The sequence below is a fragment of the Antrostomus carolinensis genome, unplaced genomic scaffold (assembly GCF_000700745.2).
Source record: "Antrostomus carolinensis isolate BGI_N321 unplaced genomic scaffold, ASM70074v2 scaffold7488, whole genome shotgun sequence".
Classification (NCBI taxonomy): Eukaryota; Metazoa; Chordata; class Aves; order Caprimulgiformes; family Caprimulgidae; genus Antrostomus; species Antrostomus carolinensis.
In genome coordinates, this window is record NW_010332201.1 from 8,528 (window position 1) to 34,701 (window position 26,174).

The 26,174-nt window shown below is 38.8% G+C and overlaps 1 protein-coding gene across 1 annotated transcript in view; it reads right to left on the bottom strand.

The window, feature by feature from the left end:
- The window catches only part of HGFAC (HGF activator), a 41,503-nt gene that overhangs the window by 5,073 nt on the left and 10,256 nt on the right, over positions 1 to 26,174 (bottom strand). Inside the window, exons 5-11 of the mRNA XM_010173408.1 lie at positions 22,178 to 22,291; positions 21,006 to 21,137; positions 19,516 to 19,626; positions 7,263 to 7,437; positions 4,900 to 4,985; positions 3,717 to 3,957; positions 983 to 1,122 (exon numbers count right to left, since the gene is read on the bottom strand). Coding sequence (XP_010171710.1) covers positions 983 to 1,122; positions 3,717 to 3,957; positions 4,900 to 4,985; positions 7,263 to 7,437; positions 19,516 to 19,626; positions 21,006 to 21,137; positions 22,178 to 22,291 — 999 coding nt within the window. The remainder of the gene's footprint in view (positions 1 to 982; positions 1,123 to 3,716; positions 3,958 to 4,899; positions 4,986 to 7,262; positions 7,438 to 19,515; positions 19,627 to 21,005; positions 21,138 to 22,177; positions 22,292 to 26,174) is intronic.

Genomic DNA, 26,174 nt, shown 5'->3' on the forward strand with positions numbered 1-26,174 from the left:
CAGGGCAGAACGTGCTCCCACATCTTTCCCCCCAGTTTCTGCCTGCTTGTTTGGTTGCAGTGGGGCACATCTTAGGAACTCCATGTTCAGCTCACCCTAGATTTGGACATTGCATATTGGTGAGGCATGACAATTTTCAGAATGATTCAGAAAGTTAGAAGATCCCAGAGTGTCAACAGTGGTCTACAGCAGGATACTTCAGAGCAGAGTAATACCCCAAATCCAGTTCATCTCCTGATATGCTGTGACAGAGCTTCCACCATCACAGTATCTGAATGTTTTTTGCTACAGAGCAGAAAATATTCCCCACCTGGGATTAAAAAGACAGTACATGCCTGACCTGAGATACCTCTGATGTCAGGCTATTAAATAGTCTCATAGACAAAGTGCTCACACAGCTTGATACCCTGGGGTGCTCTTCCACAGGAGCAGATCAGAAAATATGAAGCAAGTTGCTGTTCCATTGTGATTCTGACTCATGTTAGAAGGTCAATCAGAAGGGCATTTAACTTTTGACTGATAAGACAGCTGATTTTTAAACCTGTCTCAGTATAACAAATGATTCTTAGTAACATAGGTTTTCAGAGCAGATGGGGCTATTATATTCATCTAGTCAGATCCTCTGTATAATACAGACAATAGAATTTTACCAAGTAATTCCTGCATCAAGCCCACAGTTTCTGGTTCAGTTGAAAAAAAATGCCTAACCCCACAAAGACTTGAAGTGATGATGAATCTGCCATACATTTAGGCAAATTGCTCCAAAGGCTAATTATCATAATTATTTAAAATTTGCAATTTATTTCTCCTCTGAATTTGTCTAGCTTTCAGATGCTCTTATAACTCCGTTAGAACTATGAAGCCTCTGCGCTCAGAAGCTTCTCCTAATGCCAATGATTTTTCCACTAAAAAGACAGTTTTTGACAATTTGAAACTAACTTGAGTAAACAGGAAATAAAACTGTAAGAACAAAAGTACTCACCAATATCATGTTCAGTAGGATTGAATACGGAATACTGAGGATGCAAGATATATTTCTCTATTTCAAATGTTTGTGTTACATCAGTTGTTCTATTAAATATATGCTGACCCAGAACTACTGTAATAGTTGATTTTAGTGGACTGTAATGCAAAAGAGAGAACAAACAATTCTGTGATTAGCAGGAGAAACAAAATCAAATTTCCAATGTCTGTGTCCCATGAACTGTAATAACCTCAGGCCCCACCACCCTCTCATAATTCCTTGACCTGTTTTCCAGGCTTCCTACCTACTGTGAGCCAGGGAAAAGGTGACTAATGTTACAGTGAGTCCCAGGCTCTGTGGGTCCTGATTAGCCTAATTAAAGGCCACGCCTCTTCAACAGAAGTAAAAGGCAAGTGCATGCACTGCTGCCTAGCTGCTGCCTGGCTGACAAGCATCTTCAGGGGCTGCAAGCTCTTCTTGTTCTAGAAACTTAACTGTGTCAACTTTGACCAGACTTTGCCAATGAGTGCAAAAATTACTGGGGAAGAAATGAGGGAAGAAAAGATGAGTCAGTGGTGGATATCTCATTTCTCTGGGAAACAAGACTTTTAAAAATATTACAGGCATGGGTCAAGATTTTAAAGGTGCTGGCAAACTAATAACTCAGGAACATCTGGGCAGCTTCCACCTGCGAGTTGTCACCTCTTCTGCTCTTAGATTAGATTTATCTATGTTAAAACCATTGTCTAGAATCAAAAGCAACTTGGTGGAGGAAGGTTCCAACAGCACGCTGATCTAACAGTGAAAACCAAATTCAGAGGAGAATACAGGTTTTGTAATTCATGCCAGATTTTACAGCCACTGGTTGTTTATTTTAAAAAGACTTCAGTTCTCTCATACCCAGTGTCCTAGGATAGACAACTAACAAGAACTAGTAGAACAGCAGGGAAAAAAGGGACCTTTGGAAAAAATCAGGAAGTGTTTGTAAAGACAGTAAATTCTCTGTCTTTGAAAGTAACATAATTCAAATTTCACTCTTGCTTTAAAACCAATTCAATTTGCATGTGCATAAGCCTACAATGAACTTAGCGTCTTCAACATTGGAGCAATCATATGTTTTGGTACCCAGTGTCGGAGCAGAAAACATCTGCTGTCACCTTCATGTACAGATGCAGAGTGCCCAACATTATTGCAAAGTTTCCCCAGTTGTGTTCCTGTGTGTCAGCAGCACCCATCAGATACAAAAGCACTGTGCAGTCTTCTCCAGTACTGAGCACAAAGCAATGATCAAAAGTCATGTACTTAGAGGAAAGAAGTTCTGGCTAATTGTAGCACATAGAGCCAGCAGCTACCCTGCAACAATAACTGTGCTTATAATTAACAAAGGAAAGTGCAAAGTTAATCTTTCTGTGACTGGAAAACAAGAAGACAATAAAATATTCTTTGATTGATATGTAAGGCCAGGATTTTCTCAGGGTTCTTGCAGGGATAAACCAACTGCCTTGAAAATCAGATTTCAGGCTTGTTAAAACTGAGTGGAAGTCTGCTTCCCAGGATAGTATTTAGTATAGATTTTAAAGTTAGTGAATGGTTCCTCTATGACTTACACGTGGTTTATTTGGGAAAAGAACTAAAACAGGAGGGGTTACAGAAAGAGAGGGGGGCTGGGGAAGAGAAAGTTGGCTGCACAGGTATCTATTGTCGCCTAGTGGAAAAGAGTTGAAATTGTGGCTAACTCAGAGGTACTAAACATACGGAATAATGCAAATTACAATGCAGCAATTAAGGAAAATCTGTATGTACCAAACCACCAGCTGGAAGTGGGTGGAAATGTCCTGAATAGCTGCCAAAGTTAGTAGCTATTTCACAACATTTGAAAAACAAATGCGTTGTGGCTCGAGCTCCAAATGCTTCAGTACAGCATTCACAATGGTATTATTAGCTTTACAAGCTATCAGTGTATGTATTCTGGCATGAGGTTTTCTGTTTCTCTTGGCTTTTTTACTATGCAAAGGAACAATGGGTTTGAAATTATGCAATATTTTTCCCATCACTGCGATCAAACTGAAATCAGGGAAAGTGTTCAGCATTTGTAGCAAATGAACTACTTAGAATAAAGTAAGAGCATCCTATAGTCAATATTTTCTCCAGTGTCCCACAGCTGGAGGACAAAAATGCCCCCCAAAAAACAAAACACCTCTCAAGGAAATGGGCCTCAAAAATTTAAACAGCTCAGGTCTTCCTTTTGTCTTTTTTTAAAGCTCAGCCCACTCTATTTGTGTCAACTACCTATAATTTATTGTCTCTAATAAATCACTACTTGGCTGTCTCAGCCTTTTTGAACAAAACACAGCAGTGAGCATAGTCATCTCTGTTACACCTCAAAGCAGGCATAAATGTTCAAAAAGGTAACTGAGAAGAAGATAAATACTTATATCCTCTTGCAGATGCCTACCCATGCAAGCTCCCAATCTATGTCCTGCTCAGCACTACCTTATTCCTTCAGTTGGGTCATTTAGCTTCTTTGAGGCTCCTTAAGGAACAAGATAAGGGCTTGTGAGATAATAGGACTCCAAGCTATTTGTTAGCCCATGAACGGCATTCAAATAGGCAGAAACTCCTTTTGAAACACTGGTGTTTTATAATCTCATCTTCTTTCTTACTTGTCTCAGTTCAGGTTTGTTGTGAGTCACAGGCAGTCAGTGACTCTGAGAAGGAAAGAGCCTACTGTCATACTAATGGACAAGCTTACCTGTTAGCAAAGCAGTGTGCTGCTGACACAACCCAGCAAGTCTGAATAAGGCTTCCACCACAGAAACTCTTTCCAATATATATAGCTGCTGTCCAGGGATGAGATCCAGGCAGAGATGAAGATCCTCCAACAATCCTAGGTCTCACAAAACTTCTTTTTTTGTGTCTTCTCCCACATGGTCTTCTGGTAACTGCAAAACTATCTACATTGTCTGGAACTGGTGGCCTCCTTTCCCTGCTTGCTGAGATATAAAGCAATATGGCATCAGACTATAAATCCTTGTGATTTCTAATGACTGGAACTTTTATAGGAGTCTTCAAAAGAAAGGTTCATTATATTATCATTAAACATTCACATACAACTGAATCGCATTCAGTTCCTCAGGAGACTTGTAAGACTTAAAGCTATGCCTATTTCCAACACTGGCTGTACCATGTACTAGTGTAAATTAAATGCATCTGTAAGCATTCCCAGACAGTTTCATTTATCAGTACATATATATGACCTTGAGTACCAAAACAGGCACAATAGAATGTATTATACATCACATCTTCATTTTCAGATTCTGGACTGAGCTTTGCCATTTCAATAACAAGGACTAGGACACTTGTGTTAGTATTACCTACCAAATGCATTAGAACTATAAAATGAAATTAAAAGGATCACTTTATATACTGACATTTCAGATTACAACTTTGTTCTAAAGGTCAGATTCAACATTAATAATGGTTAAATATTAATTTAGGGGAAGAACAGAATCTTTACTTTTTGGAATTAATACTATGTCTCACGCATCTTTAGGATCCTGTCCTCTATTTGATCACAGAGGCCCATTCATTTCTGTGGGTCCATAATTCCCTGAGTGATGACAATTTGTACCAAAACGTCAGTCATTTCTGATATCTTGCATGTTCTAGCAGAAAATTTGGTGATATTGGGATAATTTTGACTGAAAGCAGTAGTGTGATACCACTGTTATACAGTATTTCAAGACAAAAATCACAGACTATATCACAACTCCAAAAAATGCCAAAGAAGTTTGTTGTTGTTGGATTTACTGCAAAGAGTAAAATATTCAGTACTCCTTGGAACAGTAGAACATTCAAAATTATACAGTGAAAGCTTGTTCTAGTATCTTTCTTCATTCATTCATAACATGGATTTTAAGAGAGCCTTTACTTACCACAAGATGGAATGTCACAATACTCCCAAGACAGACTGTTGTCCTTCATGATGTAACACCATGGCTTCTCATCATCATCCGGATTTCTAATTAATTCAGGAGGAGAGTGAATTGCAAGCATTAACCACAGCACTGTTCCAAGCTTCCAGGAGGTTTTCTGCTTTTTCTTCTGCACCATGCAGAGGTCTGACAGGACTCTCAGCTTTTGGGACATCTAACAAAGTGTTGAAGCACCTGCTAAACCCTAAATGGGTGAGCAGCCTTTCAGTAGCATTCTTCGTGCTTTAAGCTAACCAAGTCTAAGGTTCTCTAGGACATGAAATACAGACACATGACTAAATACCTGTAAAATTTGCCTACAAGTATTTGGATGCATGAGCATGTTCATACAGTTTAAATACAGCCCACACTGAAGCACTTTAACAGAGATCAGCTCTGCTATTTTCAGGACTAAATCCCATGGGAGAGATTCCTTTTTTAGATAATTTTTTTAAGCAAGGAAATCCCAGCATAGGTAGATTCATAGAAAATCCCTAACAAGAATAGCTAGCAAAAATGAATTTGAGAAGCTCAAGTTCACGTTCCCTGGAGAGTCTGAGGAAATGAAAGACTACTTCAAGAAAATACTGTATTCCTCAAATGGAGAAAAAAAAAAAAAAAAAAAAAGAATATGTGAATCAGATTAGCCCTTTGTTACTTTGATGTTAAACAGGTCTTGGTTTATTCCATTATGGTACAGCCTAATTGTTTTTATCAATGCCTTAAGGTAACCGGAAATTTGCCCAGTTTACTCCTCCAAAAACATAGAGAAACTTTGAAGACCCGGAAAGATCTTCAGTAGGCCAAGAAAAATAGACAAGGTCATTCAGGGCTCCAGATAAACAGTAATTCTATTTTCAGTTGGATTTATCAGAAACACTATCTATTATTTTAAGATTCTTCAGTACTTTTAATTTTTAATCTGACTGCTCTTCAAAAAAAGATTAAAGCACTTTCAAATTCTCAGAACTGAAGAAGCAACAGCGGTTGAGTCATCTTCCGCCAACAATGTTTCTAAATTAGACTATTTGAAGAAGAAGAAATCTGCAGGATTATATAGTGTAGCAGAGACATCCCCAGAAACTGTAACAAGCTGACAAAAAAGTGAAAAGCTTTTTTCTCAGCTCTACAGAACATGAACACATCAGCTCCTACACCATTTTGTTCTTTGCATTTCAAATCTGCAAGTTAATATTGTGCTTAAATGATGCAAATAGAAGGGATCAAGATTTATCAAAGTATAAAGTATGTGCCCAATAAATTGCACGATGTACTGGGACATCAAAAATCTCATACTTAAGTTCTTGAATGAGGACTAAGCCTTGGAAAGCAAGCTGATCTGGGTTAAGGGAGGGTGAAGGGACTCTTTATTAGTTCATGTTAGATAGTGAAGGAGAGCTATTTTCCACATGCATGTGTGCTTATTATCACCAAATGAATTAGGAAGTGCAGTGCATTCTGACCTTCCTGAAATACTGGTCTAGCTTCCATTAAAAAAAAAAAAATCCAACAAGGCATCAGCCAGTAATTTATGGAGAACCATCTAAGGTTTGCCAATTCTAGCCCTTGCTCATCTCCAGGATTCTCTCTAAATAGAAACATTTCCTTTATTTGTGGATATCCATTGGTCTCATGAAGATTTCAGAGAAGGGGGGAACATAAAGTGACTGAGGTGAAAGCACAAATCTATATACCACAAACTATTTTCATTATAGCTGAAATAACAGCAGAAAGTATAGGAGGTATACAATTCATCATATGTGTGGTTCAATCAAAATTGAAACAATATGAAATCTTATTTTGCAATAATTTTGCTTTGGAAGAAATCTAGGAAAGAAATTTGACATCTCATTTCAATATTATTGAAGTATATTGCTTTGATATTTCATTTTATAATAACTTTTCAGTTTTGAAAATATTTTCATTTCTGTTACATATTTTAACATTTAAAAATTAGAAATAAAAATTTAACTATTTCAGTTTGGGCATTTTTTTCTGCTTTTGGATAGTCATTTCTGAATAATTTCAAAAGTTTTGCACTATGGTTTCATTTGGAAAAAAAAAAAAATCCCAGGAAAAAAACACCTTGAATTTTCAACATCATTTTGTGTCTGAGCTTCTCTTGGCAGACCCAAATATTTATTTACCCTGTCTACCAGACCTAATGTTCTGCACACTTACATCCCTCATGTCAGGCTGTTAAAGCTCATCCAGCTTTTCCAAGACAGGGATGACACCTGCTTTGATGTTCCTGGCCCTTCTCTCTTCCACAATACATCCATCTCTGGATTTCCAAATACAGGGTAAATGTGAACATTTCTCACCTGCAGTAAGAGAATGGCCCCAAGCCAAGCTGCACTGCTTTCTCAACGCTGTCCACATGAAGCTCTTGGTAAAGCAAGTCTGAATCCCAATGCAAGCAGCTGTGTCCAGAAATGGTTGTCTTTGCCGTCCCTCTGTACTCCGTGCCATTGCCAACATAGCACCGATGGCTGGGAACTGGCAAAGCATAAGGCATTGGTCAGAAATCAATGCTAATTACATGTTAAACACCTCACCGCTGAGGTCCCAAATGAGAGCCAGTGGGCCCAGTTCTGTACAGTGCCTTTCAGAGGAACTTGTTGCATCAAATGAGGATTTTTTAAAATATAAAACCCCAAGCAGTTAAAGCTTCTGTTTAAAATTAGTAGTCAGTTAGCCTCATTTTACACATGCACAAATAACTATTCAAGAGGCAGTATAGTGGAAAATTAGACCTAAAATTTGTACTGTGTATGGAAGATTTTAGTCAGCAATCTGCAGCAAAGTCAGCAATATGGAGGGAATTCCTCCTGTCTAATTTTAGACACAAGTGAGTTCATCACTGAAGACTCCTTTTTCAGTCAATTAGAGAAACAGGCATTTCCAGCACCAAACTGATCCAGCCTGTTTGAGGTGACTTTTTAAAGATGAGATTAATCTTGCCATACACTCTCGACTGCATTGTCTGAATCTCCATTAAGTCAACCAGTTCAGGTGGAGATATCTGTGTTGTAAAGTAGTGAAAATGATCCTGCCCTGCCAGCAAGAGCTTAAAAGGCCTGACTTTGGAAAATACCTTTTTTTTTCAGGCCTCAAACATACCCATATATACATACATTGTACCTACGTATATTATACATATGTAGTTACATATTGCAAATATATCTATTTTGCGAAACTTGAACTAGTAGGTTGAATTTTCTTATTGAAAACCCATGTCTTTGTCACCTACACATGGGTTATTTCTTCAGATTGGTCTGACACATACATATTCTATGACCTGTATACTCAGCTGCCAAGATCTTTCAACAGCACATACCAGCATTATGGCTGAAAAACATATGGGGATGCATTTGTGTACAAATAGCTACACTGGGCAGAAAGTCTACACCTCAAAACACAGCTCTGAGTATCCCAAAGGAAACACAAAACCATCTAATGTACAAAGAGGATTAATTGTGACCAAGCCTCAGAGGGTTTCTTATCCCACCCATGTCAGTGTGACTTGTCCTTGACATCTGCAAGACCAGTGGAATCTTCTTATAAACTTATAAACATACTTATATAAATATATAACATTGTGATATTCCTTTACTGTTGAAAAACACACTGTGAGGATGATCTGTCACACCACGCAGTGTGGACAGCTATTGCCAAGATCTGTTTATTTTGACAGAAGAAAGTGACACATGAACCAGGGCAAATAATCAGCACTGAAAGAGTAAATTGCAGCACGAACTGCTGATGTCAATTATCCTTCCAAGTCACCAGTGTAGCCACAGACCTCAAAAATCACAAGCAAGCATATGGCACAAATTTGGGAGCTGGAGGTTAAAAAGTTTGGTGCAAGAGCCTTTGCATGAGTTAGCATAAAAATACTTCACATAACTGGCTTTCTCACCTGGCGTGGCAGACACTTCTGAGATGATGAGATAACATTTTCTCCCACCCGCCCCCTGAATCATAGAATAATCAGAGAATCACAGAAACATAGAATGATTTGGATTGGAAGGGATCTTAAAGATCACCCAGTTCCAACCCCCCTGCCATCAGCAAGGACACCTTCCACTAGACCAGGTTGCTCAAAGCCTCATCCAACCTGGCCTTCAACACTTCCAGGGAGGGGGCATCCATACCTTCTCTGGGCAACCTGTTCCAGTGTCTCACCACCCTCACAGGAAACAATTTCTTCCTAGTATCTACTCTAAATCTTCCCTCTTCCAGCTTATAGCCATTAGCCCTTGTTCTGTCACTACCTGCCCTACCCAGCTTTCCTGTAGCTCCTTCAGGTACTGGAAAGTCACTAGAAGATGTCCTCGGAGCCTTCTCTTCTCCAGGCTGAACAGCCCCAGCTCTCTCAGCCTGTCCTCATAGGAGAGGTGCTTCAGCCCTCTGATCATTCTGGTGTCTCTCCTCTGGACCCATTCCAACAGGTCAAAATTCCCTTTCAAATACCAAATCAAATTCCCTTTATTTCAGTAACTATGAATATAATATTAAAACAAACATATTTTAACAACCACAATCTAAGATTTCAGAGAAAATAGTGTGTCTGTAATTCATATTGCTAGCAATAGCAACCATTTCTTGGCAACCCTGACATTTATTTTCTGGGCAAGTTGCAAGTTGTGTTGCTTTGTTTGCCTGAAACAGTGTCACGAAAACACCACGATCATGCTGTATGCTGAATTCTTTAATTTATCCAGAGAAGTGCCAGGTGCTGTTTTTATTTGTAGTGTATTTATTACATTCAGAAATGATTTAGAGTTGACTACTTTTACGAGGATGAAACAAGAGATTCTGTTTCAGTGCAGAACCAGGGACATATTCTGCAATGTCAATGGTTTGGACATCTTGCAGATGGTGTTTACAAGTTGTGCTCATCCTTGTCAGGCTTAAAATCCAATGTATCTCTGTTTCATCAGGTCTGCCAGTCATTGCTAAAGCTGCCAGAAGATTATAACTAGAAGAATTTGGCCTCTTCCTAAATCATCCCTCATGTTCTCCTCCTGTAACTAAGAAGTTTGGTTTACATATTGCACTTGTGGAGAGGAACAGTAATATCTCTCTTTTTGTTTCTTTTTGGGTTTATATGGAGTACTTTGGGCACAGGAGTAAAGTGACTTAATTTCATATCTTGCGGAGAAGCATCTAGGTTAACACAGTTGTTGTTTCATTAGTAGCTTTCTATCAGTCTCTTCTCCACTCCAGCACTTTATTTGACTGGCTCCCAGTAGCACCACGGTACACCCATCACTACTCATTAAAGTGCACTTCATTATGTATCTAAGGCCATTAAGAAGTATATGTAAAGCCTAACACATTTGATCAGCTATAATTCAGGACAAACAGTTTTCAAAAAAAAAAAATCTCTGCAACTATTGCAGTCATATAAATCTTTTGCTTCCAATACTCTTTTTTGAACTGTTACAGCACTGACAAAATCTATTTTCCCCTCTTTGTCGGAAACAGTGTGTAGGTGGTCTGCTTTCAGCAGTTCTTAATGGATTGCTCTGACTGGGAATTGTTCGTTCTCAGTTCTTTATAGCTTCTGCAACTTCTCAGAACTCTGAAATATATTTATTTTCTTATGTGGAAGAAAGTAACAGAGGGCATAATATATGTATTTTTCTTGTTCATTCACTTCCCTGTGGTACTGCCATTCACTGTGTTAAGAGCAGAGAAACTGCCTAAACTTTCAGATGATGAAAGTTTTGATTCAAGTGCAGATTCAATTTACTCTGCAGACCTATGTTACTATCACCATTGTTTGTTTCTTTTCAGAAAAAATCATCAAAATTCAAAACTATAAATAATTTCCTGTTATGTTTTATTTTTAAAATCCAAGAGGTTTAAATAGCTCACATAAAACATTCTAGTTGTGTTAGGATGGCATATTTATCAGCATGTCGCACCAATCCTTTGCTTTTTAATTTTCCAGAAAAAATATTTTCAGGTCTTAAAATTAAAAGCAACCTGAAATAGCAGTTAGCCAAAGCATTCTAATTGCTAGCTACCTGAAAACATTTCACAAGACTTTTGGACACCAGATCTTGTTTCAGGTTCTGTAGTTACATACCTGAACAATTTTATGAGTTTCTGTTGGAAGTCTTTCCATAGAAAACAATGTATCTTCTAGATTTGCTTTCCCAGCAATTTTCCTAATGTTTTTGAGCTTTGGCTCTGTTTTCCTTCCAGATATGCATAAGCTGTTTCTTTCTGTTAATAAAAATGCATTTTCCCCTGATGGTCCTAATCCTGGGACAGAATAATTTTAAGTAACCTTTTCTTTCAGTGATGCTCTGTTTTATCCCTGACCATCCTCTAATGCTTTTATTAAATACAATGTTAGATTAATTTCTAGGTCAGCTTATGGCAAGAAGGGAGAGGAGGGAAGAGAAGGACAGGAGTCCCCTCTTTGTTTACAATTGCCTTTTCAAGAGGTATTCTCCAGCATATTAATTACCAGTTATTCAGATGGAAGAGTTCTTTAGAAAATCATAAACTAGAGCTAAACCCTGGTGGAATTAGGAGAACATCCTCCATCCAGAGCCTTCCTGGAGCACATGCCCACTCCTGTTGCAGTGCCTTGGGAAGCTCCAGAGCCAAAGGCTTGAGTGCCTGCCCTATGTCCCCTGCACTGCTCAGAGAGAGCACTCACTAGATAGCAGCTGGTTTGCAAGACAGGGCATTCATATCTCTCTGAAGCCTCTAATATCTCTATCAATTTATATTTCCACCTGACCCTGTTTCATCTGTTATATTAACAATGAAGATAATGGCAATGAACAATGACATTTTATGTCCCTGCATAAGCTTATTGCTTACACTGCCTCAGCGTTGCAGGATGTGTTGTTCTCTAAGGCATCCTTCATGAGGGTGTAAGTCAAGTTTCCTTCCTAGATGAGCTCAGACTCATCAGATGCCTGCAGAAGGGTCCATCTTTTCTTGATTCAACTAGAGGTACCCTGGTGACCTTTCCTGGGTAGCTGTGAGATCCCTTCTGAGATGAAAGGTGTGAAAGTCTTTGATTTCAGAGAACTGTGCTTCCCCCACCACAAGTGCAGCTAACTACTAGTCTGAGTTGGTAATGACAGGAAAGAGACTCCAGTATTCCTAGAGGCTGTTCTTACAAGCATCTCACTTCATCAGATAAAGCACTGAAAAAACTCCAGGTATTCTGAAAGCAACAAGGCAAATATTCCTGTGCAAAATGAAACAAACTCCATGCAGAGAGCTTTGAAGGATGTCCACATTACCTTAGCACTGCTCCCAAGGGAAGACTTGGTTTATCTTTCAGTGGCTCCCTGTGCCACTGAAAATCTCTGTAAATATCTAGGAAAGCAGCTAGATGGATATAGAATGCACTGAAGAAAGCAATTGCCATCTTTTTCAGTCTTTAATGATGAGAATGTGAAGTCTAATGTATAGGGGCAGGAGTTTGCATGGCAGCAGTCCCGGGACTGGACTGTTCTTGGCTTGAAGCAAATTGCCTCACATTTTCATGTGCTAATACCTGCCTGAGAATAACAGCACTCACTGTAACAGCTTTGGGAGTTTGCAAACTAATGAACATAAACCACAACTGCAGTATAAGGGAAGATATATATATATATAGATATAGATATATATATATGTATATCTATATGTGTATATATATATTTATAAAACTGGGTTTCCTTATAATTCAATTATATATTGATAACATTTATCTATATTTCAATATTTTTGTTTGGGCTTATGATTTAATACAACAGCAGATAATACATGTAACTAATTTATAACAAATAATTGATTCAAATAGTTGTGCTGCTTTCTGGTTTGTTGAACAGCAATAAAATCTCTGGACTGACAGCACCTAACACTGAAATAAATCCCTGCTGAAACTGTAGTTTGATTATGAAACACACAATCTGTCTGAGCCAAAAACTAGGCAGAAATATGGAAGAATTTGCATCCTTTTGTAATTAACTAAAACTAATAGAAACTTACTACGTAAAACAAGGATGGATTTAGGACTCAGAAAACAAAGTGATTTATATGGCACAAAAGACCTCTTTAAGTTGCACCCTAACATAAGGATGGCACACTCCATTCACTGAAACTAGACTTATTTTAAAAAATATTTCTTCTTCAAAGTATTTTTGTACCTTCATACTTGCAAATACTTAGATAAACTGAGCTAAAATTGAAGCAATTTATGTTTTTTACAAAAGATAATGTAGAAATCTACTTTCTGAGTATGTTGAATTCTTTCATATAAAGATTTAAATCCAAAAATCTATAAACTCTGCCAGTATTTTCTTATAGCTTAGAAAAGTAATATCCTAGACAAGAGGAAGGGCTGGGTCTTTTTCCATTTCATTTTGCTATTTATTATCTTCAATTCTAGCAGTTACAATTTACAGTCAAATGCAATCAAATAGGTAAGTACATAGAGCTGAAAGGAGCAATGTATTTAGGAAATAGGTTGTCAATGGGTAGGGGAAAGAAATTTTAGCAGCAACAAGCAAATCCCAGTGCTATATTACTTTAATAGGGAAACAACCTGTTGCATGGACTACCTTATGGGATTTTCAAGAGTGTCTGAGTGCCTAATTCATAGTGAAAAGCACCCTATTATAAGAATAAGGACTTCATATTAGCAGCTGCTAATATTAATCATATTAGTTTATATTAGGATTACAACAAAGACTTGGAATCTAAAAAGGTACCACTGTAGGAACAGAGAAGACTCTACAGAAACCTCACTGTTCACCAATATCTGAAAAAAAACCACTTTTTTAAAAAAAAAAATTAAGTCCTCTGTTGGTCTCCAACCTACTCCTATTTCTGACTGGAGAAATTTTTGCCTATTCCTTGGTATTTGCCTCATAACTCAATCCTTATACAGTTAATCCTTGCTAGATGCTGTACTGCTGACAGTACAGCTCATTAGCTTTCTCCTCTCTAGCCCACATTTGGCCAGATGTTAAGCATGAAAGAGTAATCCATAACCTCCATTCATGGTGCTCCCTTCTTTGTTTGCATTTTTCTCTATATTAGCCAAAATCTTTATTATAATTCCTAATTCTATAAAGAAACCTGAGAGATTAGAGTAGCGTCTCTATTATTGCTCACATCTGTCACATCCATAAAGACACCTTATAGTTATCATTTTGTGAAGCCACAGTTATCACTAGTCTCCTGTCCACCAACCTCTATATTGGCACTATCTTAGTGCAGTGAATCAGAGGTGGTTTCTTAGTTGGTAATGCCAAACTCAATCACTTCATCTTCTAATTCCTCCTACTAGTTATCATTGCAGGTGATAGTCTACTAGACCTAGTTTTTATCTTCAAAATCTGACAAAAATCCAACCTGCCCTTACTGTTTCTTCAACAGTGCCCTAGGCTTTCTCTTCATTAACCTTGCCTTATTAACACTTGCCTTGCCTCCATGCAACTTCACAGGGGACTCATAAAACTTTTTTTTTTCACTTTTTCTTTTTTTTTCCCCTGGGATCCTAGAAAATAAAAAAACTAAACACTAATCCAAAAGCATTCCATTAGATTATACAACACTGGTAAACATAAATCAAAAAGCCAAGACTCATTATCTTCTTCTCACTGTCTTCTTCAGAAGAAAAAGATTTAAATCTTTCCCTGCAGCCTCCAGAACTGAATTTCCTTTACTAAAGTACCTTTTTAGTAGAAAACTGCCAATACCCTATTTCAGTAAAACAACCACTAAAAAGGTAGGTCTGCTGTCTTTCTGACTTCTTTTATTATCTCAAACTCCCCCAGTTTAACCCACAAAGATGTGGCCAAGAGGTTGATTCCTGTATGTAATTATATATTCAGCTACTCTGTCATTTTGCTTTTCAAAAAAACTTCAACCTATTTCTGACACACAACAACACATCTCCTTATATAACCATAAACCTTCCACAATTAGCATTCCAACTCATACTTTTTTTAAAGGTATGGTACCCCTCTAATTCCATTACCCGTAGACTAACTAGGAAAAAAACCCACTAGAAAACATAAAGATTTTTCAAAATTATTTTCAGCACCTTCATACTTCATGAAGACCGAAATACTAGCAAAAATATTATTGCTACCTAAACCTTAATCAAAAGAAAACTGAAAACATATAATCATCCTCTGTGCAGTCCTCTCAGTACTCTTAAACCTACCATCAACTGTAAACCACAACCACAGTGACACAAATAGGGTTTCCATGTGCCTGCTTTCTACCTCTTCATTAGTTTACTCTTGAAAAGCACAAAAATCTGCCACAACTCATCCATCCCACTGATTTACTTTATTACATGGCTACCTTATTTTTACAAATAGTTCCACAAGAACAGACCGACCCTGAGCTCTTGCTGACTCCTAAATACAACAAATAGGCCAGAAATAAACCCTTACTGGCCATCAAGAACATTGTACCACCCAACGATTAAGGTAATTCTACACCTTAAAATCCATTGGAAATCTGACAATCCATTGAAATACATAGTGTTAAAGCCCACCTCAGTTATCCACGTAGGATGACCAGCTGTTCTGGTGATCAACAGTAACACAACAAAGCCACCTACATAGCCTAAATATTTCAGGAAAAGGCTTGGCAGCTAATTAAACAGAATAAAGATAGCCCAATAACATACCCTCCAATAAATCATTAATAAACCCCCAAATTTACTAGCAACCCACAGTCAAAAACAGTACCCAAGCAAGAAGGAAGTTTTTTTACCCAGGAAATGGGGCAAAAAATTTGTTTCAACTTGTATGTCAATAAGGCCAGTAGTGTGAATGCAATGGTGAGTTCTCAACCACAGAAACCTAAAGGCACCAATCTTTAAAAAAACCAAAAATACATCTCCTTCCTTCACCCTCCAACTCCCTTTAATATCTACATAAATGTTTCTTATAGATAATTTTCTGTCCTCTGGACAAATAGCTCATCCTCTGTCTTTAGTTGTTTTTCCCTCTGTATTCACCCAACATTTCTACCATGGCTCCTATCTGTTTAAAGAAACAAAATGTAAAAGTAATTTTACAATTACATGTTTATAAACATTTGTCATAAATTATCATCTCCAATGAAGTTAAATATTAATGAAGTTAAACATTTCCCAAAAAATCTTCACAATTCCCTCTCCACTCTCTATGTCAACTTGGGCCAGAGACAAAATATCACCCTCACATCCTACTCTAGTTTTCACTTCTTCCTCACATTTATCACTGCCAAAGTGTCTGGAGCTTCTCTGTAACTTTCCCTGTACAATAAGACAGCTATTGTTACTTAATTTTAGATAATTAATTCTGAATTTTCACCTAAATCCTGGATGCAGAGCTCTCTCAGCAAGAAATCTGTCTCCAAAGTGAAGGCAGCTACTCTGTTGATACAAAATCCTTATTTCTGAAAATAAATGCATATTTAAGTGCAATTATTATGAATTAAACTTAATTTAAAATGGATCCTTGAATAATTTTAAACAGCACTGTTTGAGAAGTGATTTTTTGGTGATGTATCTAATATCCTTTGAAATTAAACTTCACTGAAATCTTATGCACATAAACTGTGTTAGAATATTTTTTAAAAGGCAGTTCATTCTTTAGTACTGAATGCTTCTTCTTTAAGGGCTGGAAAATAATGTATTACCACAAAGAATAGAAATCTATATTAGAAACTGTCTTTTGTATATTGATCTCCTTTGTTATAGATACCTCCTATGTTATATTTATCACCTTCCATATTTTTTTTTTAAGTCAGCTTATAATTTGCCCATAACTGTATGGCCCTTAAGATAATGGCTTGGCATATATATAATGATTGTTTGTACAAACAATCATAGGTGAAAAGATGATTTTTAAGTACTGACAGGGACCTTATAGTCCAAAAAAAGAGAAACAACTAATGGACATATAAATAAATATCTGTAAAATCACAGAAGTTATGATTACTCTCTGTTACTGTTCAAAGCGAGGAAATGAAATTATCAGGCAGTAGGCTTTATGCTAACAATAGAAAATGCTATTTCTCATCACATCTATTTAAATTCTGGAACTGCTTGACACAGCATGCTGTGGAAGGCAAAAGCATAAATGATTTCTAAAGAGTTTAGACAAATTCACAGAAAACAGGTAAAGGTCTGTTAAATGTGATGGTCCAGCCATTTGCTGAGAAAATCCTCAACTAGAAGTATTTCTCGGTTACTTCCTGCTGCTCCTCAGCCATCATCTCCTTTGCCAATGCTCGACTCACAATAGTACTTAGACTCATGATGTGACCCAGGATAGCACTTGGTTTATTAATATTTGAGAGTGTGATATCAAGATAAACTAGCTGGTTTTCCATTAGAAATACATTAAAAGTGTTTATTCTTTGTAGAAGTCAAGGACAGAGGACATCATCAGAGACCTCAAACACATCACAGCCCAATAAAATTTAGGGGTACTTACTGTTTGTTAATTTCTTTTTTTTTTTTTTTTAAGATATTTTGCAGCACAACTTGGGTTTAAGGTTGCCTCTATAAATAAATAATTTAGAATAAAGTACATTTTGGAGACACTGTATCTTTCTCTGAATCAAGCATTATAACCATATGCTATTCAGACTGAAGGGTAACCTTACAATTCAGTCCTGTTAAATGAGAGAAGCTCTACATGACAGTAAAAAGGAAAACAAAGAAAAAAAAACAGCTGTTCTCACAGCATCAAATTGAAGGGTTGAAGAAAAAATTAGTGCAACATACATTTAAGAATCAGTTCTATGTGGTATGAGAGCACAAGCTCCCAATGCTTTCACGAGAATACCGTTGCCCTTGTGTGATGATACTACCAGGTCTATAGAACCCAGCACTAATTAATTTGCATTAAGTTAGAATGATTAAATCCTGGCAAAGAGGTTTTTTTTGCTTTTTAAACTTGTTTGCAAGGCCTGACACATAAACACAATCCTTCAGTTGCTGTTTTGTGTGGGGGTGTTAGGCAGCCGAGCGCAGATGGATTGTAAGCTTCTAAAGCCATTTGTTTAGCAAACCAAATGTTTACTTTATTATTTTCAAGTAATCAAAGAGCACCTGCTTATTTCTTGTTCTAAGCTAGTCAGACAGAAACCAGTACTACAGCTATAATACTGCCATCCTGATATTGATTCCTATGGAAGAGGAATCTGAAAGCAGTTTTATTTGAAGACAAGCAGCATCCAATCCTCCCTGGGATGCTAGGTCACAGGTGGGCTGTGCACATGCAGCCCCTCACCCAAATCATCGCAGCAGCATTCACAAAGTTTGAGACAAGTCTCACGAGGGCATCTAAAGGACAAATAAATAGAGCTACAATATCACTCCTTAGGAAGGACTTAAACGAGTCACAAGCCCATTTTGCATGATTCATTGGGTACCTGGTGAGTGAAGGTTCAGAGCCAGTTCATACACCATTCAGTTTGTCATAAAACTTCACACCTGCTATTTGTTATGGTAGCTGCTGCTCTCCCAAAGGGATTTTTTTTTTTCCAGCTTGAATAGATGGCTACACCATTTGTTAACCATCAGAGTAACAAAAAAAGAATACCAGATACCAATTCCAGCATTCATTACCATGTTTTTTGACCCCACTACCCATTCAGACAAACTAGGTACCCACCATAGGTACCAGGAATCTTGTCTTTAATTTTGATGAGCCCTGGGATTTATGGAAAGACACAGCCAGTCAGTTGATGGGATCATGGGCTGGTATGACTGAAGGTCTACTATAATTTATGCCTAAAACTTGCCATATTTGAGGATTTAGCATGCAGGTAAGCTTTACAAGCAGAGTTAACCCCTACAGTGAGAAAAGTTAAATCTTCTGGAGGAAAATTATATCAAAAATGAATAAAAAAACCTAATTAAAAAACCTAATTTAAAAAACTAATTAAAAACACTTATTTAAAAAAAATTAAAAAAAAAAATCTAATGGGAAGCAACACCAAACTAACATGTAGGCACCAAAAAGCAGATTTCTCAGCCCCGGCCCAGTGGTGGAAGTGACGATTTTTAGGTAAACTGTACTGGGCTAAATGTGCTTTTAATTTAAAGTATGAGGTAACCCAAACAAAGGGTGTGCATTTTATCTTTGTCTACTTCCCACAATAATCCTGTGCTACCAAATACAGTCAGCTGCTAGATTTTTTTCAGAGCATCAATCTGTAGTTTATGAGGGGACAGCATAAGATGCAGGGATATGTGGGGAAGCATTTGCACTACAGTACGGCTCTGCGACAGATCCTGCAAATTGGAAGCATACACTCTTTTTACGGGCATGAGTAATTGGATTAAAATTTCTGTGCTTAATTTTCCGTAGAGTTGAGGACATGAACAAATATTTTTAGACTCAAGGTCTTGGTGGTGAAGAGTGTGTTATGGTTTACAAGGGAGGAACACGTTAAACACTTGTTCCATGTGACGACTCAGTTATTACAAGGAATGTCTGCAAAGGCAGAATACAACACAGGGACAAAAACACCAGCTTCACACCTAGATGAAAATTACAAATTCTCTGCCCACTGGTAGGTTGTTATACTTACCAATATTGCAATACTTTCCTGCATAATTTTCTTTGCAATCACATACTATTTTCCCACTGAAGGTAATCATTTTACATTCTCCACCATTCATGCAAGGATCATGAACACAACCTGCAAGCAGAAATCAGAGATCAAACCAAAGGTACAAACTATTCAAGGGAATCAGTCCATTTTAACTTACTTTACTACACCTCTCCATGCATATACATTTTGGGGAAGTTTTTCCTTTTTTACTCATCTCAGGCCTACACTTGATATAAATTGAATAAAAGGAAACTGCTGGTTTCTGCCTACTGAGGTCTGTCTCAATGTTTTTACTCTTATTGGATAATGTCAGCCTAGATATTGAAAAATATTACCAATGAACAACTGGTAAAATGGGGTTGGTGATTATTATTACTAGTGGTGGTGGTATTAGCATTTCTTTCTGTACAGAGGGTTCTGCAAATTCCAAGTTTGCCACTGAGCTGCATTAAAATTTGTAATAGTATATCTAGCAGGGAGCTCAGTTAAATATTTAGGATCTGTGACCTGGAAGTATTAAGTCCTACCAAATTTCTCAACCCTCCAGTGTCCTAGAAAGCCACCAAATCTCTCAATGCTTTAAGTTTCCAGTTCTGTAAGGTGGGAATAAAAGCACCTACCTATTGCAAAGGGCTCTTGTACTCAGTACTGTAAGTTACTTGCGAGTCTGGGCAGGGTAAAAGTCAGCCATGCTGAAGAACAAAATAACCATAACCAGAGCACAAATACATGTGAGGCACATGGTTTGTTTCCCACCATCTCTCCTTCCAAAAGGAAGGTATTGTGCTGGTTTCATCAAATAAGTGACAACCCGAAGCACATGCCCTGCAACTATCTGGCCAGCTGTGTCAGACACCTGGCAGCCCCAAAACAAGGAGGAGGCTTCAAAACACAAGCATCATCCTGGCCAAGAATGGGTATGGCAGGTCAAAAATTAAGGCGACTCTAGGGTCAATGCAGGTCAAATGGGATTCTGGAGGTGGGTAGAATTTACATGTTGGCAACTCAAGAGCGGAATAGGCTTGGGAAGAAACCCCAGGTGTGAAACAGCAATATAGAGCTATTGTAGGTGTGCAGGGGAAGAGTAGAGGAGGGTGTGTCTCTCAGGCATGTTGCAGTTTTGGAAGAAAGCTCATAAGGTCAGAAATTTTACCACTTCTGCTATATAATCTGGTTCATATTCTTACGCGCTGCAGTTCAGGATGTCCTCGCTGGTGAAGAAAGCATTGAGCTGCATCCCTAAAACTCAGCTTAATGCATATAATTGCTTCCTCAAATAAGGGTGGATAAGTCAAAGTGATTTCCTGGGCCAGTATTACTGCTCACACATGGAAAGGCAAGAGGAGGGTAGATGAGCTGCAAAAGCAGCGTTACTGCATATAACACTGCTCAGGCTTTGATATCCTTCTTGTCTTTTATCCCCGCTCCATGCAGGACAATAGATGTCACACAAAATAGCACCTTACCTCTGTATTCAACACTCTCACACTCAATCTGGCCATTCACACACATGCACTGCTCCACAGCTCCTTGTTGGACTCTCGACCAGCTCATGCCCACATCAAAGAACTCGTAGAGACTGTTGTCAAAACATTTCTCTAAAAGACAGTTGAAAAAACAACACAAGCTTTCTGAGATTATTTCTTGTGAGGAATGGCACCACAGTCTCCATCATTCCCTGCTCATCTCTTCTTTTCCTGTTGAGATATATATTTGTTGACAGTTGGTCCTTCTCAAGCAAGTCAGCATTCACAGCATGGAGGCACTACATGACTATAGCAGCAGCTCCAAGGACCTTGAGGTAGAGGTGGCTTTATCCTAAAGCCCTGTGAGCATGACAGCATCACCATTACTTAAGCCCTTCCAAAAGTTCATTCAGCAAACACAAAAAAACCCCAAAACAGTGGTATATACTTGTGTCTGTCCTACTTTCCTGCATCATCCACAGATGATGGGTTGTGCTGGAGACAGTGGAGCACCAGGACTGAAAAAGGTTCCTAGCTTATTGGGAGAGAAGTCTAGAGCTGCAGGGAAAAGTAAGCATAACTGAAAACCCTCAGTGTAAAAGCCTAATTCCTCACTTGACATGCAGTAAATTCCATAAAACTGGAAAAATAACTCAAGCAAAGCCTTTTGGTCTGACTCCCTTCCTTTGGAAATTACTCCCCTGAAAGTGGAGTAGCTGCCCAGGTGTAAAGCTGACATCACAGGAAAAGTTGTAATGGACCCATGTGTGCATGTATATGAGGGATAAGGCGTCACCCAAAGTTTTGTTATTTCTCATGTCTCCCTGCCCTACCTACTGGATGGTATTATTAGTCATTTCCAACCATGTAAGTGATATTTAAATCTTAAAACAGCAAGGGGAGGGGAAGAGGCTCTTTGTGTTTCCCACAGCTTAATACCTCATTGGCTCAGAGCATTCCTGGATTTATAACTGTGTAATCAAGATATTTTCAGCTATCCTGTCAGTAATGGGTTGTCTGTCATAACGAGTTGGAAATCCACCTACACAAACATTCATGTTGCAGTGGTCCCTCCCATCACAACAGCATTACCTTTTCATTAAGCAAACATTAATAAGCTCTACTTACTGCTCGTATTTCATGTTGTCACACTTGTGGAAGAAGATACTTACTCATCTGACAGTCCTTGCCCGTGAATTCCTCAGGACAAGTACAGTGGTACATCCTGTGGCCATGGATGAGAGAACAGGTCCCTCCGTTCTGGCAAGGGTTGTTTGTGCAGTGATCTAGACAGGCCACATGAGATGTTGTTGTTAATAAATACCAGATAAACCGTGCTTTGTTGTGTTAGGCGTCAGCTTGGTTACACGAACCATTTTGGTTCAATGTACGGTGATTTCAACAACACCTATTAATCTAAAACAATGTTTATACAACCAGTTTGCATTTGTTTTGTTTCCAGCTGTATAGCAGCTATATTTATCCAGCTTTTAAAAACGACAGAGTAAATCACTGAGCTGAACCTTCTCCCCCAGAGTAACTTGGCTGAAGGTGGCAGGTCCAGGCACACATCAGGTTGCCAAAGCTGCCGCTGTGGTGGGGAAGAGATGGGACAAATGCCCACAAGATGGAGCTGTGACTGTACACTGGGGAGGGAAGGCTGCGGCTCTACCTCTGCCCGGATTACTGCCCTGCATGCTTCACATTTCAACATCAGTGACCGGGATTATACATCTCACTTTCAAATCATACAAAGGGCAACCCTCGACAGAAGAATTTGCTATGGATTTTTGGATTTTGTCCAAAATGAATGGACAAACGACTGGAACAAAGGAAAAAATTTTGAAGCATGGAACAAAGGAAAAACATTTGAAGCAAAACAAGGTCACATCCAAGTAAATCAGGCCAAGCAAGATTAAATTGGACCAGTCTAATGTATCTCTGCTTTTTAAAGAATTTTCTAAACCATGGGAAAATAGGGTGGGAGAGGAGGGGGTGTGTCAGGGCAATTTTCTCTTCCCTTCGATGGAAGCTTACTTGGCAATGTGAGATGCAGAAGGTGTAAGAGTCTCCCTGACCAGCCATTGTTCCTGATTTCAGGCAGCATCGAGGGGTATATATCCCCTGTAGTCAACCAACATCACATTTTACACTCACTGCAGAACTTGCCCAACAGCTTGTCTGCATTCAAATCCTCTTTTTTAATGCTAGTGAAACTCTGCAAGGGCAACTGTATAGTTACTCAGTCCAGGTGGTCCTAGGCATGGAATGTAACGTATAGAAGAGACACAGGCACACGCATACAGGGATGAAGTAAAGCACGAGAGGCATATCCTGAGCTTTGCTACAGTGTTGTAAATGTGAAGGTTCCCCTGCACAGATCAAAATATTTACTTCAGAATAGAGTGGTGTAATTGATATCAGATAGCAGGCCTGGGTGTATTCACTGGTAGTTTCACTCCAGGATAACATCAAGGGAAAGCAAGTCAAGGCAGCGACATTCCTACTGTTCCTGCCATTTGACAGTTATGAAACTTTTAGTCATGTAATATTTCCTCAAAGGAAAATCCTGTATTTCCTATTCCTGTCACATCCAAACCATGACTCAATCTCCAGGCCATCTTCTGGTACAGTGGTGCTCAAGTCCTTTTTTGTACCCTTATTAAATCTGCAAAGAACACTTCCAGTCCTTCATTTCTTCCCCAGTTGGAGTCCCTCACTGCATCCCACCCGCCACTCCAGCCTGACTTCCCAGGTTATTCTGCATCCCTTCCCACCTTCCATGGAGTGCAGGAACAACTTCTACTCATAAGCACATGGACACAACACAGTTCCCTGCAGGGAATCTTGCCCACCATTAACTAGTCATTAACCAAGGAATGCCAAGTCCCTGCAAGGTATCAGCCAATATCTAAAGCCACCCAGCAGTATCTTCCCACTCTCATAAGAATACTGTGCTTGGTAGCAATCACCATGACTTCAGCTTCACCTCTCTGAGGCTCTGCTGAACAAGCAGTAGCCTTGTCTCGCCATTCTAACCATATCTTCCCACAAAAACTTTCCGTTTCTGCCACCCACCTTTCCTAGAACTGGGACTGCTCTTCCCCAGAGCCTCTTCTGGGATGATGCCTCTTCCTCCCTCCTGCACAGCCCACACCACTCTACTTCTTCTTTCCATATCAGTCCAAATAGCTCTTAAAAAAACCTCATTGTCTGGCACATTCCTCCCAAGTCTGGGCCTCCCTGGGGTTTTGTCCATTTCTCTAAGATTCCCAGACTTTCACAGCAGTAGCCCTAACAGACTAACAAGATCTAGAAGTCCCACGTATAGGGGCATTGCACTTTTGTGAGTATATATATGTACATATATATGAACTACACATTCACAGCCCAGTTGGCCCATGTGTATGAAGGGGTCACATCAGGTAGGTACTGCACATAGTCTTCCCAGAGATCTCCTGGGCAGGAGTGAAGGATACTCTGGAAACTTGAAAGCAGCAATACAGCTCCCACTGATTTCAGGGAGGGGTTTGAACAAGCACCTTGGGTGTTGTTAAAGCGAGCTCTGGCTCTGTGCAGTGCAGTACTATCATCTCTCTCCAGCAGAGACTTCATACCTCAGCTTCACTTCATCCTGAAGCTAAACACTATTTGGTTAAGCTTTCTCTTGAAGCTGGCAGATGTATTTTTCTGGATCAACACCTCTGACACTTACATAACACTAATTTGTAAGCAACTGCAATGGTTTCAAGTTGTACACATGGTATTCTTGGCCTGGAGAGAGTTTGTGCTTCATCCTTTGCTTTCAAGCAGTTCCTTCCCAATCCCAGTTCACACTCTCCTTGTCAATCTCTCATGACCAAAGGATACTCTCTCCCTCCAATTTTTTTTTTCTTCTTTTTCAAGTGTTTATAAATTGGTTGAGATTCCCCCAAAGATTTAATATTTTAGGGGATTTTTTTTTTAAACAACAAAACCATATATTTTCAACCTTTTAAAGATCAGCCTTATTCAGTTAGAATCTTTCTTTCTTCTTAGCTGTGTTTCCCAGCAGGCAAACTTGCCTCCCATTTGCTTGAAATTCTCTTCAGCCATTATGCTGCTCCCTCCTTTCAACCTCACCATAAACACTTTCTCTTTAAGCTATGGCTGGTGATCTGTTAAACCTTTTCTAAGTCCAAACACACTGACTGCTGCTTAGAAAAATAAATAGATTTATGTTTATAAATAATGAATAGCTAAAGACTTGTTATGTAATTTTACAAAATTCTTAATGCTTTCAGAAATGAAGTCTTTTATTTGTAACAGCCAGCAGTGATCTCTTCCAGCTTTCCTATCCCTTTTTTCTATTTCCTTTCCTCTCTCACACATATAAATCTTTTTTTCTGGAGGAAAAACAGCAGTTGGTGCAAGCCTTCATAGAATCATAGAATCATAGAATAGTTTGGTTGGAAAAGACCATTACAATCATCTAGTCCAACTGTAAATGTAGCATTGCCAAGTTCACCACTAAAGCATGTCCCCAAGTACCACATCTACACATCCTTTAAATACCTCCAAGGATGGTGACTTCACTGGTATTTGTGTATATTGACAGCGATACTCCTCAGCAAGGGGCAGGCAGACAGGGTGGCTTTCTTGTTGCAAACCACCCTGTCCAATGCTGCAGTGGGTAACAGGCAAAAATGAGCTAGAAAGCCCAAAAAGGCCTGTGGGCAGTCAGCTTGCTGCAGAGATGGCTGCATGTGGGCCTGGCAGGGCTACGGCAATGGGCTGAGGGAGGGACAGAAGTGGCACAAGACATCCCTAGAAATGCAACGCTAGGTTTGGAGAGTTCCTTCTCCAGCTGCTGGAAAAGCATCCTTGAGTCAGCTGTCCACCACCATGACAGTCAGTGTTTCAACAGAGGATTAAAGCAGTCATGGGTTACTACTTCCAACATTTTAAACTCTCATCAATAAGTGCAGCCTTCATAACCTGATTCTTATAAGCATGAACTGTCCACAAAGTCTATGTTTGTGTCTAACATACTTGCATTACAAAGGCACATGCATTGCTGCTTGTTTGGGGTTAGTTCATTTGTCTCTGATCTGCTGTTAATCTGTTTTAAAGCTAGGCTGGAAAATAATTTAAAGTTGTTAAATTTAAAATTATGATGCTGTGCAGTGC